The following is a 13,629-nucleotide window of genomic DNA, read 5'->3' as shown; positions in this document are numbered from 1 at the left end:
CCCCTTCATAATATTCCCCAAACCTTACAATCTACCAGACAGCACCGGACTCAAATGGATCTTTGTTCAACTTCCTCTTCCTGATACATTGATCAACCTGAGTTTAGGTAACAAGAATTTACCATCATACATTTAGACCAAGATGTGAAGGTGCCAGTGTCAGACTGGGATGGACAAAGTCAGTAGTCACATGACACCAGGTTATAGTCCAAAAGATTTATTTATTTTATCAGGGAAAGCATTGCTCCGAAAGCTTGTGATTCCAAAAAAAACCCGTTGGCATCATGTGATTTCTCACTTAGACCAAGGCAAGAATTTTTTTTAAAAAAAAAAGCAAACAAAAATTAAATAGCTGTTTGCCAGTACAGAAACTGAGAACTCTTGGGTGGGGGAAAAGAAAAGACATTTTGTCAAAGCTTTTCATGATGTACTCATCAGGATAATTCACAAGAATACCAATTCAAGGGAATTCTTGGGAGACTGCGTGGAGTTAGCACATTCTCCATCTGTCTACATGTTTTCCTAGAGGTGCTCCAGTTTTCTCCCACAGACCAAAGATTTGCAGGTTGGGATTGGCCATGCTAAATTGCCCATAGCATCCGAGGTGGTTTAGGCTCAGTGGAGTAGCTATAGAAAATGCAAGATTACAGGGATAGGGTAGTGGGGTGTGTTTGGGTGGGCTGCTCTCCAGAGGGGCAGTGAGAATTCAATGGGCTGAACGGCCTGCAATAAAAAGGATTTAATGAATCTTTGAAAGTTTCTTCCTGAAAACTGTGGTGGAAGGGGAGTCTGAATATTTTTAGGACCGAGATGAATTACTGTTTATTAGGCAAGAGTATGAAAGATTATAAGGCATAGGCAGGAATGTGGATTGGAGTTTATAAATCAGATCAACCATGATCTTATTGACTGGCACAGCAGGATTCTGGGGCTGAAATGGTTTACATCTGCTTTGGATTTGAATTTTCACAAGTGCAATTGGTGGTCATGTTAATTTTTTTAAAAATTAGATTTCCTTTCAAAAATGGTGGAGTGTAAAAAGAGTTCAAAGTAGTTAAAAATGAAATCACAAATTAAGCAGTTAACAGGAGGATATAAAAATCAGGCTGATTTGATACTCCCACCCACTCTGGTTTTTTCTACTCGTCCATAACTTCATCAGAGATAAAAGGACACTTACCCCATACAGCCATAAAAACAGCAAAGAATACTGTAGCTCCATTGTCAAAGAGGTGAGTCACCTATAAATGGAAAATATTTTCCATATGATTACAGGAAACACTATTAGAAGTGAGTCAATCCTAGCAGCTTCTGAGCACCAAAACGTTCCAACATCTTGCAGATGACCCACAAGGTATTGCTCGCAATGCTGACCACCACCTACCCAGGTCAGTAAATTGGAGGGATTTCTGAAGAAAGCTTTTATTCTTGAAACAAACTGTCTCAAGAAAAATGCCTCACACTGTTGTAACATATTTGAAATCTGAATCAATGAAGCTAATATTTAACTGAAGTACTCCAGACCTTTGGAGCTTTTCAGATGCTTTGTTCGAGTGTTCCATCAGTGTTGCTGGGTCAAAATTTGAGAATTGCCTCCCCTAACAACATTCTGTCTACGGTAGGTAGACACACTAAAACAATTCAAGGCAACAGCTCATCATCTTCTCCAGGGCGATTACAGATGGGCAATAAATACTGGCCAGCCAGCATCACCCACAGCCCACGAGTGAATTAAAAACTAATCAAAGGCAGAGTATGGAATAACTTGGATATCAGTTTTGGTTGAGCGAAGGATACGGAAGTATTGTGGTTACAGTACAGGACTGACAATCCAAGAATCTAGACAAGTAATTAAGCAAAGAAGCCACTGACAATGGGGAGTTATCAAATGGCACTATATCACCACGCCTCACAGTAGGCCAGTCAAACTCTTGGAATTGCTTCCCTATCAGATTTACTTGCATCCCATGGACTGTAGCTGTTCAAGGCAGTAGCTCATCAAGATCTTCTCCAGGACAATTAGGGATCAGCAATAAAATGCAGCCCTACCCAGCAATGCCCACCTCCCTCAAAGAACAAAAGCCCACTCTGCAAATTGCAATTTTCAGCAGACTTTCAGTATTATAAATAAGAACTGTGAAGCTGCCAGATTGTTATTGAAGACCCAGCTGGTTTGCTAACGTTCTTTAGGGAAAGAATCCACCACCCTTGCCCAATCTGGGTCAGACACACTCCAAGCTCATGCCAGTGGGTTTGACTTTCACACTAGAGCAGTGGAAATCTGGAACTACTTTGAGTGTCAATGAACAATAGGGATTGTGGATATCTTTCAAGACAGATACTTTTTAAACAAGTGTTCTGGACAGAGTACTTCAGTAGAAGCTTGCCCCACTTATGATAGGATCCAGAATGAAGGCGCACAGATTTTAATCAACTTGTAAATGTAAACACCTGAGACAGAGGTAGAGACAGGTTTAAACAAGTCTTTCATGAAGGGAACTCAGCTGTTCTTGGAAAATGAAGAATGTTGTGAGGCATTGGTGGGCCAACAACACTATTCTGTGCTTACTTGGAGACCTAGCACAGCCATCAAGGGCTGAATGGACTATTTGTGCTGTAACAATTCTGAAATGCCTCACCAGCTTTTGATTAACCAATCATAGTTTCAAAGAAGTGATGAATCCAAGGATTTTTACAAGCAAAGCCACTTTGATATCAATCCTGTTGTAACTGACCTCCTTCCAATTCAATGGAAAGTAATGGTTGTTTGGTGGCATAAAATAGAAATTGCTGAAATAAGAATTTTGTTGACGATTTTCATCGTGCACTCATTAGGACCATTCACAAGAGTACCGGGGTAAAGGGAAACCAACGTTTATACGTTGGCAAACAATCCCTCCTGGTTCAGGCACTGCTCCTGTCCACTCAACAGCCGTTCTCTGACCTATCCCTCAGGTCAACACCTAAATTATTGTACCTGCCTGGTTCAACATTTAAACAACTTGGCTGTATCTTTTTATTCATTCATGGGACATGGGCATTGCGGCTTGGGGTAGCATTTATTGCCTATTCCCCACTGCCCTCTACGAGTGGCTTGCCAGAACCACTTCAGAGGAAGTCACATGTAGTTTAGGCCAAGGACAGCAGATTTCTTTCCCTAAATACAGCATTAATGAACTCGGTGGGCTTTTACAACAGTGGTTGCAATTCAACTAGCTTTCAATTAGATTTTTTAAAATTCAAAATTTCACCATCTGCCATCCTGGGATTCAAGCCCATTAGCCTGGAAGGCTGGATTACAAGTCCAGAGATACTACACTACTGCTTTCCCTCATCAGTCTGTTATCAATTAACCAATATATTCACAATGGCAACACCTCTACCAGAGTTCACTTGCCAACTAATCAGTATTCTCTTCTCCTACAGTTTAAAAGCATTTGCTCCTATTTACAGGAATGGTCTTGATAAGGACAAAAAAAATCTTTTCCAGCAATGCGCAAAAGGCAAAGGAAGCTTAATGGCCTGCAATTATTTGTTGCACTTTAAACACCTAGGTCTGACTGTCACAACTGGGAGGTGGCTATTGTGAGTAAAGGCTCAAAATAATACATCTTGCAGAAGTTGTGAATCTACGCAATCATTCATTGGCACCTATCGAGAGTCATGATTTAATGGAATTTGATATCTTACCTTGGCATATACACAGCTGTACGATAACCGCATGTAGCGGCAATGATGGTCACAGAGTGGACACATAATTATTTCTGTTGCTTGGCAGATTTCTTTACTAGATGAGGAAAGAGGAGACAGTGAAATCACATTCCAGGCACTGAGGTAATACACGAGACTTCAGTTATACAATGAGATATAGAGGAGCTCAGAATGTTCCCCTCTGAATGGGGCAAGTTAGGGAACAATCTGCTGTTCAAAATTCTGAAGGGTTCAGACCAAAGGAAGGAAGGAGTGCTGTTTCCAGTGGTAAGGGAGTCAGTAACTACAGGACCTTATTAAAAGTGAGAGTGACAAAAGACTGAGCTGTTATGATGATTTTGAATATGTGTCTGGAAGGGTCAATAGAAGCAGATACTGTCAATTGGCATTGGGCAACATTCAGGGCTATAGAACATTGGGATGCAACTTGTTAGATAGCTCTTTCAAATAGAGAGTACAGCAATGTGGGTCGAACGGCCTCCATCTGTGTTGTGTAGTGGACCACACAATTTCCTTTTTGGATTATAATGTCAATCTTTGCTATACGAGCTGAAATAACATGCGAGTTCTCAAAGTTGCATAAAACCAAATGGCATACACTTTTACCCGCACAAGGCAATGTTACTGCTGGAGCAATTGATGTACTGAGACCGAGTGGCACTCGAAGTATTTGACTTGAGAAAAACTGTCTGATGATAGCTCTTAGTATAGCCAAACTCCAGTTTGATACAAACCTTTAAGACAGAAGGCCTCCAGATCTAACAAACTGAAAACATGTCTCGCCCCCCTCTCCCCCACCAAGAGAGTGAAAATGCAAAAAAAAAGCAGGAAATAAATATTAACAAGTCCTAGGTTCACCAGATAACTATCAAAATGAAGAACCATTGTCTTAGCATCATCAAAAGAAACTGAGACACATTTAATTCAGACTTATGGTCTTAATGATAATTAGAACATGTTTTCCCTGTCTACATTTTTTTAAACCCAAAATGCGTGTGTCAAAAGGTTCATCTTTTAACTGGTTTATTTGTGAATAAGAGAGAGTGTGTTTGGGGTTTTAAAGGGGTGTCGTTCAAGTTGTATAATAATAGATTAAGTATCTTCCTGTTTGATTGCTATACTAAAGAATAAATGTGTTTACAATGAATAATTCTCGTGAGAATTGTTTTGCCCTGTCCGGCCGTCAGTCAGGCAATTGATCTTGGTGACCTGATCAGGGTTTCACAAAAAGAGATGGACTGTCCCACTTACCAAATATGAACAGAGCTTTTCCTGATTAAGTTCTGACACCTGCAACACTATACTTCACAGCAAGGAACATTTGTAATACTGAAAATCAGCACCACAACGAACATGAGGTTATTCCAGATTAAGAAACCAAACAGTTTCCCTCCTCTGGAATATCCCCTCGAGATAAATTTTGAAATCTATAGCAATGTTGAGGCCCTTTATTTCTCATTTTTAACAATCCATGCTTTATAAAATTATTCATATAATTGTCGATTGTTTCCACACTGTAGACAGGCCATTCGACCCACCAAGTCCACACTGATCCTCTGGAAAGCATCTCACCCTATACCTTTAACCCTGCATTACCATGGCTAATCCACACAGCCTACGTATTCCTGGACACCATGGACAATTGTACACAGCCAATCCACCTAACCTGCACATCTTTGGACTGTGGGGAGGAAACCAGAGCACCCAGAGGTCACCCTTGCAGACACCGGGAGAATGTGCAAACTCCACACAGGTAGTCACCCAAGGGTGGAATTGAATCTGGGAACCTGGTGCTGAGGCAGCAGTGCTAACCACTGAGTTGTGTTAACCTAAATTAAGAGAATATCAAGAATGGCCATCAGAAACAGTTCAATTCCAGCCATCTTCCCTGTTGGGCAACACAAATATCCAGCTGACTCAACATTCAAAATAATGTTTTAAAAATACGAATACGGTCACATGGTCTGACGTGAATTTTACAATGAAACAAGATTTGCATTGCAAAGGTTGACAGTATGTCTAGGAGAAGTAGGAAAGTTGTCTACCTTCTGCACTTCAAGTCTGGAAAACAAATTGAAGAATCAAAAAAGTGGCAGAACATAAAATCCATCAGAAATCCAGAAGGTTGCCAGGACTTCAAATTTGCAGCCAAGAGGAAAAAGTTGGGGTCATTTTTCTTAGACTAGAGGATGCCAGGGGGTGGCTTGATCGAGGTGTACAAAATAATGAGGGGTTTGGATCAAGTACGCGATTTCTCCATAGAGTTCTGACCAATATTTGGTCACTCTCTCGCGCAGAGATCAATTACTGGGAACACATACATATATAAAAGGATTAGAGGGAGCATGAGAAAAAACACTTAAAATCCAGAGGGTGGTGAGTGCCTGGAATTCACTACTTGGGAAAGTGGACAGAAACTCTGAAAATTTACACTTGAGGCACTTAACCTGCAATGCTATGAACTGGGTGCTGGCAAATGGGATTAGAATGGGTAACTAGTTTTTATTTGGCCAGTACAGACACAATGGGCTGAATGGCCTCTCTCTGTGCTGTATTTTTCTATGGTTCAATGCATACCACACCAGCCATGAAGGGAGACATTTTCAATTCCTTCACCTGCTTTCCACGTCAAATATCCAGAGATTACAACTGGATTTATGTTGTGCTTTTCATGAACCCAAAATGCTTTACAACCAATAACAAACTTCATAAAAGAGGAGTCACAGTTGAAATGTAGAAACATCGCTGCCGGTTTATGAACAGCAAGCTCCTACATCCATGATCTAACTACATAGCTTGGTGGCATTGGTTGACAGACAAATATTGGTCAGAACTCGAAGGAGAACTTGCCCTCTTCAAAAGTAGCGAGAAGGTCTCTTCTTATACCCACTTAGAGGCAGATGTGGTCTTAACCAAACTTCTCACCTCAAACTGCAGTACCTCTGACAGTGCAGCACTCTGAATGCCACTCTTAGGATTGACCACAGCCTTGCAGATCAAGGAACCCGGTCATTGAGAGTACTAGCTAGTGAGTCAGACAAAAGGAAACAGGACAACTGAAGGACACTCTCATCCTGAATGCTATAACCCAGTCACTGTTGAAAGGAATCAGAACTGCAGAATCTCAACCAACCTGCAAAACTAAGAATCTTGAAGTTAAGTGTTTGACCGTCAATGTCAACCTCCACTGCAATGGCAGCAACATTCAAACTATGCATTCTTCACAAACAATTCAGAGACTGATCAGAATAACTGTCTGTTTTTTAAAAAACTTTTATCCTTTTACACTTGGGTGGAAAGAATTGGGGTGTAGGGACGAGTGTGTCATTTGTTGTTAACTCCAGCCTGGCGCAAATAGATTTCTTTTTTAAAAGGAAAGTTCATCTGGGTCTGGGGAGTACTATATTCACAAGAAAATTAATGAGTTTTTAAATTAACCTCGTCTCTACCAGTTGAGGGAGGTGGGGGAGTGGGGTCAGTGAATACAGACAGCCAGCCAATCCATTCCTCACTTGGAAGCTCAAATATTTGGGGTATCCCACCTGTAAGCATAAATTGGGGAACCTTGCCCAGACTCTGGGTGTAATAACGACAGAAGAATCTGTGGTTTGAATAGTCAATGCCTCTAGTCTACTAACATGCTCAATTACACAAAGAAAAAAACAAGTGTCCAAGTTCACACCTTGTTTTAAAGTAAAGTAACACTTTAAAAACAATTTATTTCCACTGAAGACCAAATCAGACATCCCCAAACATGATACCAACCCATACCTTACTTGGCAGTAATCCAGTGTGAAAACTCCATACAAAAACACTAGCAAGCCAACAATAGCAGCTGGGAACAGCATTCCAGTGTACCAACCGAGCCAGGCAAAGTACAGGCCAATCTTCTCACCAAAGTAACGCCTGCAAAGAAAGGAAACAAGTTGTTGTTAAACACGAAGTGATGCTACCTCTCCATGGAAATTTCAATGCTAGACTAATCCTTAAAAGTGATTTCTGAATTCAGGAAGGCATTGGCAAATTCGCTGCAGCAGGCAGTGAGAGAAACATGGATCATTTAGGTTTAGTTGATAACTCCTTTAATACGCCAAGAATTAAACTGATCAGAGGCTGCCTGGGTCTCCAGGCTGCTGTTGAAGACAATGCTAATGCTGCTTACAAAATATCAGAGGAGGAAAATCTTGAAGATTCCTTAAAGTTCTAGGCCAATGGATTACCAAGCATATTTTTAGATAGTTGAAGAAAACAATGACAGGTCAGTCCAGTTTTTAACACAATACACAAGTGCAATTGCATGAACAAACACCAATTATACAGATTCTGGTCACATTGGTACAAGATGGATCAGAAGTTGGTACAAGTCTTCCATAAGGCCAAGTTCATGGGACCAGATCAGCTGACACTGTCCTACAGTCTAGACCAGTGGACCTGTTCTCATGTAAAGAGTCAAGTTTAACTTTGTATGCCCCAAATTGATTAAGAATGTAAATCCAAAACTAGTCTTGTACCAACTTGAAGGTAACCAAACACCAACTAGTTCCAAAGTGAAGCTGAGAGAGAGTATCACATCCAGAGATCTCCATCCTGACATTTCTGGAATGTGACCACAGCAAAACAAATAGCCTCACACCAAAATATATTTATAGTGTGAACGTCATCTTAATTTCAATTTCCCACTCCTTGGCACAAGGATCGAAGAATCTGAAATCCAAGAAACTGGAGGTGAAAAGTATTCATACAAATCTAATGTTGATATATCCAAACTTAATTCAGAGGGAAGAAGGATCATGGCAAGACATACAGGCGCTATTAGCGGTCTCTGACAGTTAGGGCAGATGCGAAGTCCTGAAAAGCTCAAAAGTCAGTGGGAAGAAAGCTTCAGAAATAGATGGCTCTGATGGGATGGAGAAGAGGTCCTGGAATGCTGTAGAAAACAAGGATCATGCTAAGTAATATTCGGCTGCGTTATTGCTCATTTCAAGGGTCTCGGGACAGATATTAACTGAAGAAAATTGTATGTAGTGAATGTTTCCACTTGGCAATTTGTTGTATAAACTACAACTGCTCCAGTTGAGTATGGAGACAGCTGGTAATGCCTAACAGAGGTTTGAGTGTCTGTAGGGCTACTGTTGGGATAAAAAAGGTATGAATCTCTCTTTTTGATGTTTATAATGAGATCATTTCAAAAGTCCTCATACTGTATGACATAGTTTGTGTTTTTATTTCTTGTAATAAGAACTTCTATTCTTTCATGAAAGGTATATTGAATATATTCAGAAGAGGCTATCAGTCACTGACCTCTATGTAAATAAAAATTTGTTTATGAGCACCATTTCTTAGAAATCACGGCTTGTGATAAATACTGATTTACCCATCTGTCTTGGTTTCTGATGGTCGCATTTCCACTTTGAATATTGTTTACATCAGTTGGGACAAAGCTTGTAGGAATTGAACTTCTGGCTCAGCTCTCTCATTTCAGGGTAGGAACCTTTGTGGGCTCATTGTGGTACCTGGAGCCCTGGTCCAGCTTCTCTCATAAGATGAACAGTTTGATCATAATTCCAAATCACTATCTGCTAAAGATTCTCAACCAGAATTGTACATACTCAGTTACATTCAGTATTAGTAAACATTGAATTTATGCAGTATTAGTAAGTGTATGGATTTATATTTTAAAATCTGGTTGATGGATCTTTATATTCAAAGTCTAACATACAAATCATAGTGTTTTACCTAGTTCAGCCATTCTAAGTTATCCAGTCAGTTCTGGTAAAATGTGATAGTCCCATTCTCGTGCGATCTCACGTTCTGAGAAAATCATGCAATAACCGCACCACGTAAACTAATGCAACCAGAATCGCATTATAGCTAATTCAGCTAAGTTCATGTTCTGCAAATAACAGCCTAAAATCTTAAATTGCATTAAAGCCAATTTGTGATGAAGTAACGTGTTAAAGCAGAACCAATTGGATTGTGATTGATATGGTAGTGGGACAGAGCACACTTCCCACCCCAAATCATAACACTAATGGTTCTAAAACAATGCAATGAATTGGTTGGATTGTTGGTATTATAAATGTGCGATTAGGAGCTGTAGAATATTAAAGTTGTACCGTCACAAAATTCAGACTCGTCTCTGCTCAGCGACCACACGTTTCACATACGTGAAACTTCAGTGGCCTGTTAAAAGCAATAGATTTTTGAGTCTCTCACTGCAACACAATTTCAGTCCAATCTTGAACTCCATGAGAATTTGCCAAACATTAATCTGTGTCATTGAATTGGAATAGCTTTTTACAATCTACCAAAGACTTTTCAGAAAGCTGTCAAAAAGAGCCACATATTTAAGTTTCTCATCTTGTGCTCATCAGAACATAGGCATAAAAAGTGTTAAATTTCAAGCCATCGCAACAAATTATACCATAGGAGAAAACTATGCTGATAGTTTGGCCAGCCAACTGTGATTGGCCAAGATGTGTCCTGGATAAAAGGAACGGGTGACAAGCTTCATGAAAACAGTACCAAGAAGGGGAGATTTGGTGATATGGAGAGACTGCAGTAAATGGGGTATTTACAAATGGAGCAGAACAGGTTAAGGATGCAAGAGAAACGTTTGAAATCATATGATATTCTAGACCAGGAGAAGTTACTGTGGAGCCAATAAATAGAACACAAATTTAAGATGACGGGCAGAAAGAGTTGTTTGGGAGAGAGAGCACAAGTAGGCAATGGAGTAAGTAATGATCTGGAATACAACACCAGAGAAGGATTATTAAAACAATTCAACATAACCATCAAAAAGGGAATGTATACAAGGTCGGAGGAAAAACCTGGGGTGCAGGATTAATTAGGTAACTCTTCCCAAAGGGTGTGCCTTTATTTTGAACTTGGAGCAAAATGGGAAAGGATGATTAAGGGAGTTGCTGCATTTTTTAAAGTTACTATAACTCACAAATGAGTCAGAGTCAGAGACACAGCACAGAAACAGACCCTACGGTCCAACTTGCCCATGCCTACCAGATATCCTAAATTAATTAAATCCCATTTGCCAGCATTTAGCCCATATCCTTCTAAACCCTTCCTATTCATATACCCTTCCAAATTCCATACACGCACCAGCCGGCGAGAAAATGTTGCCCCTTAGATCCTTTTTAAATCTCCCCACCACCCTATGCCCTCTAGTTTTGGACCTTGTCTATTTATTCGATCTATATCCCTCATGATATTATAAACCTCTCCAAGGTCACCCCCCAGCCTCTGATGCTCCAGGGAAAACAGCCCCAGTCTATTCCAATCCAACAGGTGCTGTTTGCAATGTAACTGCAATGAGAATATCTCTAATGATAAGAAAGTTAGCATTAAGGCACTTTACCTGAATGCTTGTAGCATTCTTAAAGCAGACGAACTAATGGCACAGATCATCGTGAATGATTATGATGTGGTAGGCATCACAGAGACGTGGTTACAGGGGGGTCAGGACTGGCAGTTAAACATCCAAGGGTTTTCAACTTATCGAAAAGATAGAGGGGGGGGGGGCAGAGGGGGCAGGGTTGCCTTGTTCGTTAAGAAAATTAAATCTATGGTGCTGAATGACATAGCGTCGGATGATGTGGAGTCTGTGTGGGTGGAATTGAGGAACCACAAAGGCAAAATAACTATAGTGGGAGTTATGTACAGACCTCCTAACAGTGGTCAAGACCAGGGGCGCAACATCTACCGGGAAATAGAGAAGGCATGTCAGAACGGCAAGGTCACAGTGATCATGGGAGACTTCAATATGCAGATGGACTGGGTAAATAATGTTGCCAGTGGATCCAAAGAAAGGGAATTCATGGAATGCTTACAGGATTTTGGAACAGCTTGTCATGGAGCCCACAAGGGAGCAGGCTATTCTGGACCTAGTTCTATGTAATGAACCAGACTTTATAAAAAATCTTAAAGTAAGGGAACACTTAGGAAGCAGCGACCATAATATGGTAGATGTGGTTCTGTTCGCCGAGCTGGAAATTTTTGTTGCAAACGTTTCGTCCCCTGTCTAGGTGACATCATCAGTGCTTGGGAGCCTCCTGTGAAGCGCTTCTGTGGTGTTTCTGGAGTTTGTGGATGAGTGTCATGCTTCTAGGAATTCCCTGGCTGTTCTTTGTTTGGCTTACCCTATAATGGTAGTGTTGTCCCAGTCGAATTCATGTTGCTTGTCGTTTGCGTGTGTGGCTACTAAGGATAGCTGGTCGTGGCGTTTCGTGGCTAGTTGATGTTCGTGGATGCGGATCGTTAGCTGTCTTCCTGTTTGTCCTATATAGTGTTTTGTGCAGTCCTTGCATGGGATTTTGTACACTACACATCGACCCGGACCCAATATACCGGCCACTACAGCGGACAGCTGAAACTGACAACTGAAAGCGGCAGGGACAGGCCACTATAAATGCCGGAGGAAACACCACAGAAGCGCTTCACAGGAGGCTCCCAAGCACTGAGGATGTCACTAGACAGGGGAAGAAACGTTTGCAACAAAAATTCTCAGCTCGGCGAACAGAACCACAACAACGAGCACCCGAGTTACAAATCTTCACTCAAACTTTGAATAATATGGAAGAGTTCAGTATGCAGTTTGAAAGAGAGAAGGCAAAATCGGATGTAATGGTGTTACGGTTAAATAAAAAGGTAATTATGAGGGCATGAGAGAGGAACTGACGAAAATAGACTGGAAGCAGAGCCTACCAGGGAAGACAGAGCAAAAATGGCAGGAGTTTGTGGGTAAAATTGAGGACACTGTACAGAGGTTCATCCCCAAGAAGAGAAAGATTATCCGGGGAGGGATTAGACAGCCATGGCTGACAAAGGAAGTCAGGAAATCTATGAAAGAAAAAGAGAGCCTATAAAGTGGCCAAGAGCACTGGGAAATCAGAAGATTTGGAAGACTCCAAAAACAAAGAGGATAACAAAGAGAAATACGGAAGGAGAGGATCAAATATGAAGGTAGGCTAGCCAGTAATATTAGAAGTGATAGTAAAAGTTTCTTTCAATACATAAGAAACAGACGACAGGCAAGAGTAGACATTGGGCCACTTCAAACTGATGCTGGAAGCCTAGTGATGGGAGATAAGGAAATAGCAGGAGAACTTAATAAGTACTTTGCGTCAGTCTTCACAGTGGAAGACATGAGTAATATCCCAACAATTAAAGGGAGTTAGGGGGCTGAGTTGAGTATGGTTGCCATTACAAAAGAGAAAGTGCTAGAAAAGCTAAAAGGTCTTAAAATCGATAAATCTCCTGGCCCTGATGGGTTACATCCTAGAGTTCTGAGGGAGGTGGCTCAGGAAATAGTGGAGGCGTTGATTGAGATCTTTCAACAGTCTCAGATGATTGGAAGATCACTGTTGTAACCCCCTTGTTCAAGAAAGGATCAAGACAAAAGATGGAAAATTATAGGCCAATTAGCCTAACCTCGGTTGTTGGTAAAATTCTAGAATCCATCATTAAGGATGAGGTTTCTAAATTCTTGGAAGAGCAGGGTCGGATTAGAACAAGTTAACATGGATTTAGTAAGGGGAGGTCGTGCCTGACAAACCTGTTGGATGTGGTCTACCTAGACTTCCAAAAGGCCTTTGATATGGTGCCACACAGGAGGCTGCTGAGCAAGGTGAGGGCCCATGGTGTTAGAGGTGAGCTACTAATATGGATTGAGGATTGGCTGTCTGACAGAAGGCAGAGAGTTGGGATAAAAGGTTCTTTTTCAGAATGGCAGCCGGTGACAAGCGGTGTCCCGCAGGGTTCAGTGTTGGGGCCACAGCTGTTCACATTATATATTAATGAACTGGATGAAGGGACTGGGGGCATTCTAGCGAAGTTTGCTGATGATACAAAGTTAGGTGGACAGGCAGGTAGTACCGAGGAAGTGGGGAGGCTGCAGAAGGA

At 41.1% G+C, this 13,629-nt stretch overlaps 1 protein-coding gene across 4 annotated transcripts in view; it reads right to left on the bottom strand.

Moving 5' to 3' along the window:
• LOC122559777 (anoctamin-4) overlaps window positions 1–13,629 on the bottom strand; it is a 196,160-nt gene that overhangs the window by 28,820 nt on the left and 153,711 nt on the right. For all 4 annotated transcript variants that reach the window (XM_043709787.1, XM_043709786.1, XM_043709785.1 and 1 more), the window contains 3 exons: window positions 7,483–7,617; window positions 3,691–3,787; window positions 1,181–1,241 (listed from right to left, as the gene is read on the bottom strand). In XM_043709787.1, coding sequence (XP_043565722.1) covers window positions 1,181–1,241; window positions 3,691–3,787; window positions 7,483–7,617 — 293 coding nt within the window. The remainder of the gene's footprint in view (window positions 1–1,180; window positions 1,242–3,690; window positions 3,788–7,482; window positions 7,618–13,629) is intronic.

This window comes from Chiloscyllium plagiosum, chromosome 19, assembly GCF_004010195.1.
Source record: "Chiloscyllium plagiosum isolate BGI_BamShark_2017 chromosome 19, ASM401019v2, whole genome shotgun sequence".
In the NCBI taxonomy this organism is placed as follows: domain Eukaryota; kingdom Metazoa; phylum Chordata; class Chondrichthyes; order Orectolobiformes; family Hemiscylliidae; genus Chiloscyllium; species Chiloscyllium plagiosum.
This window is presented reverse-complemented; position numbering and strand designations above follow the sequence as displayed.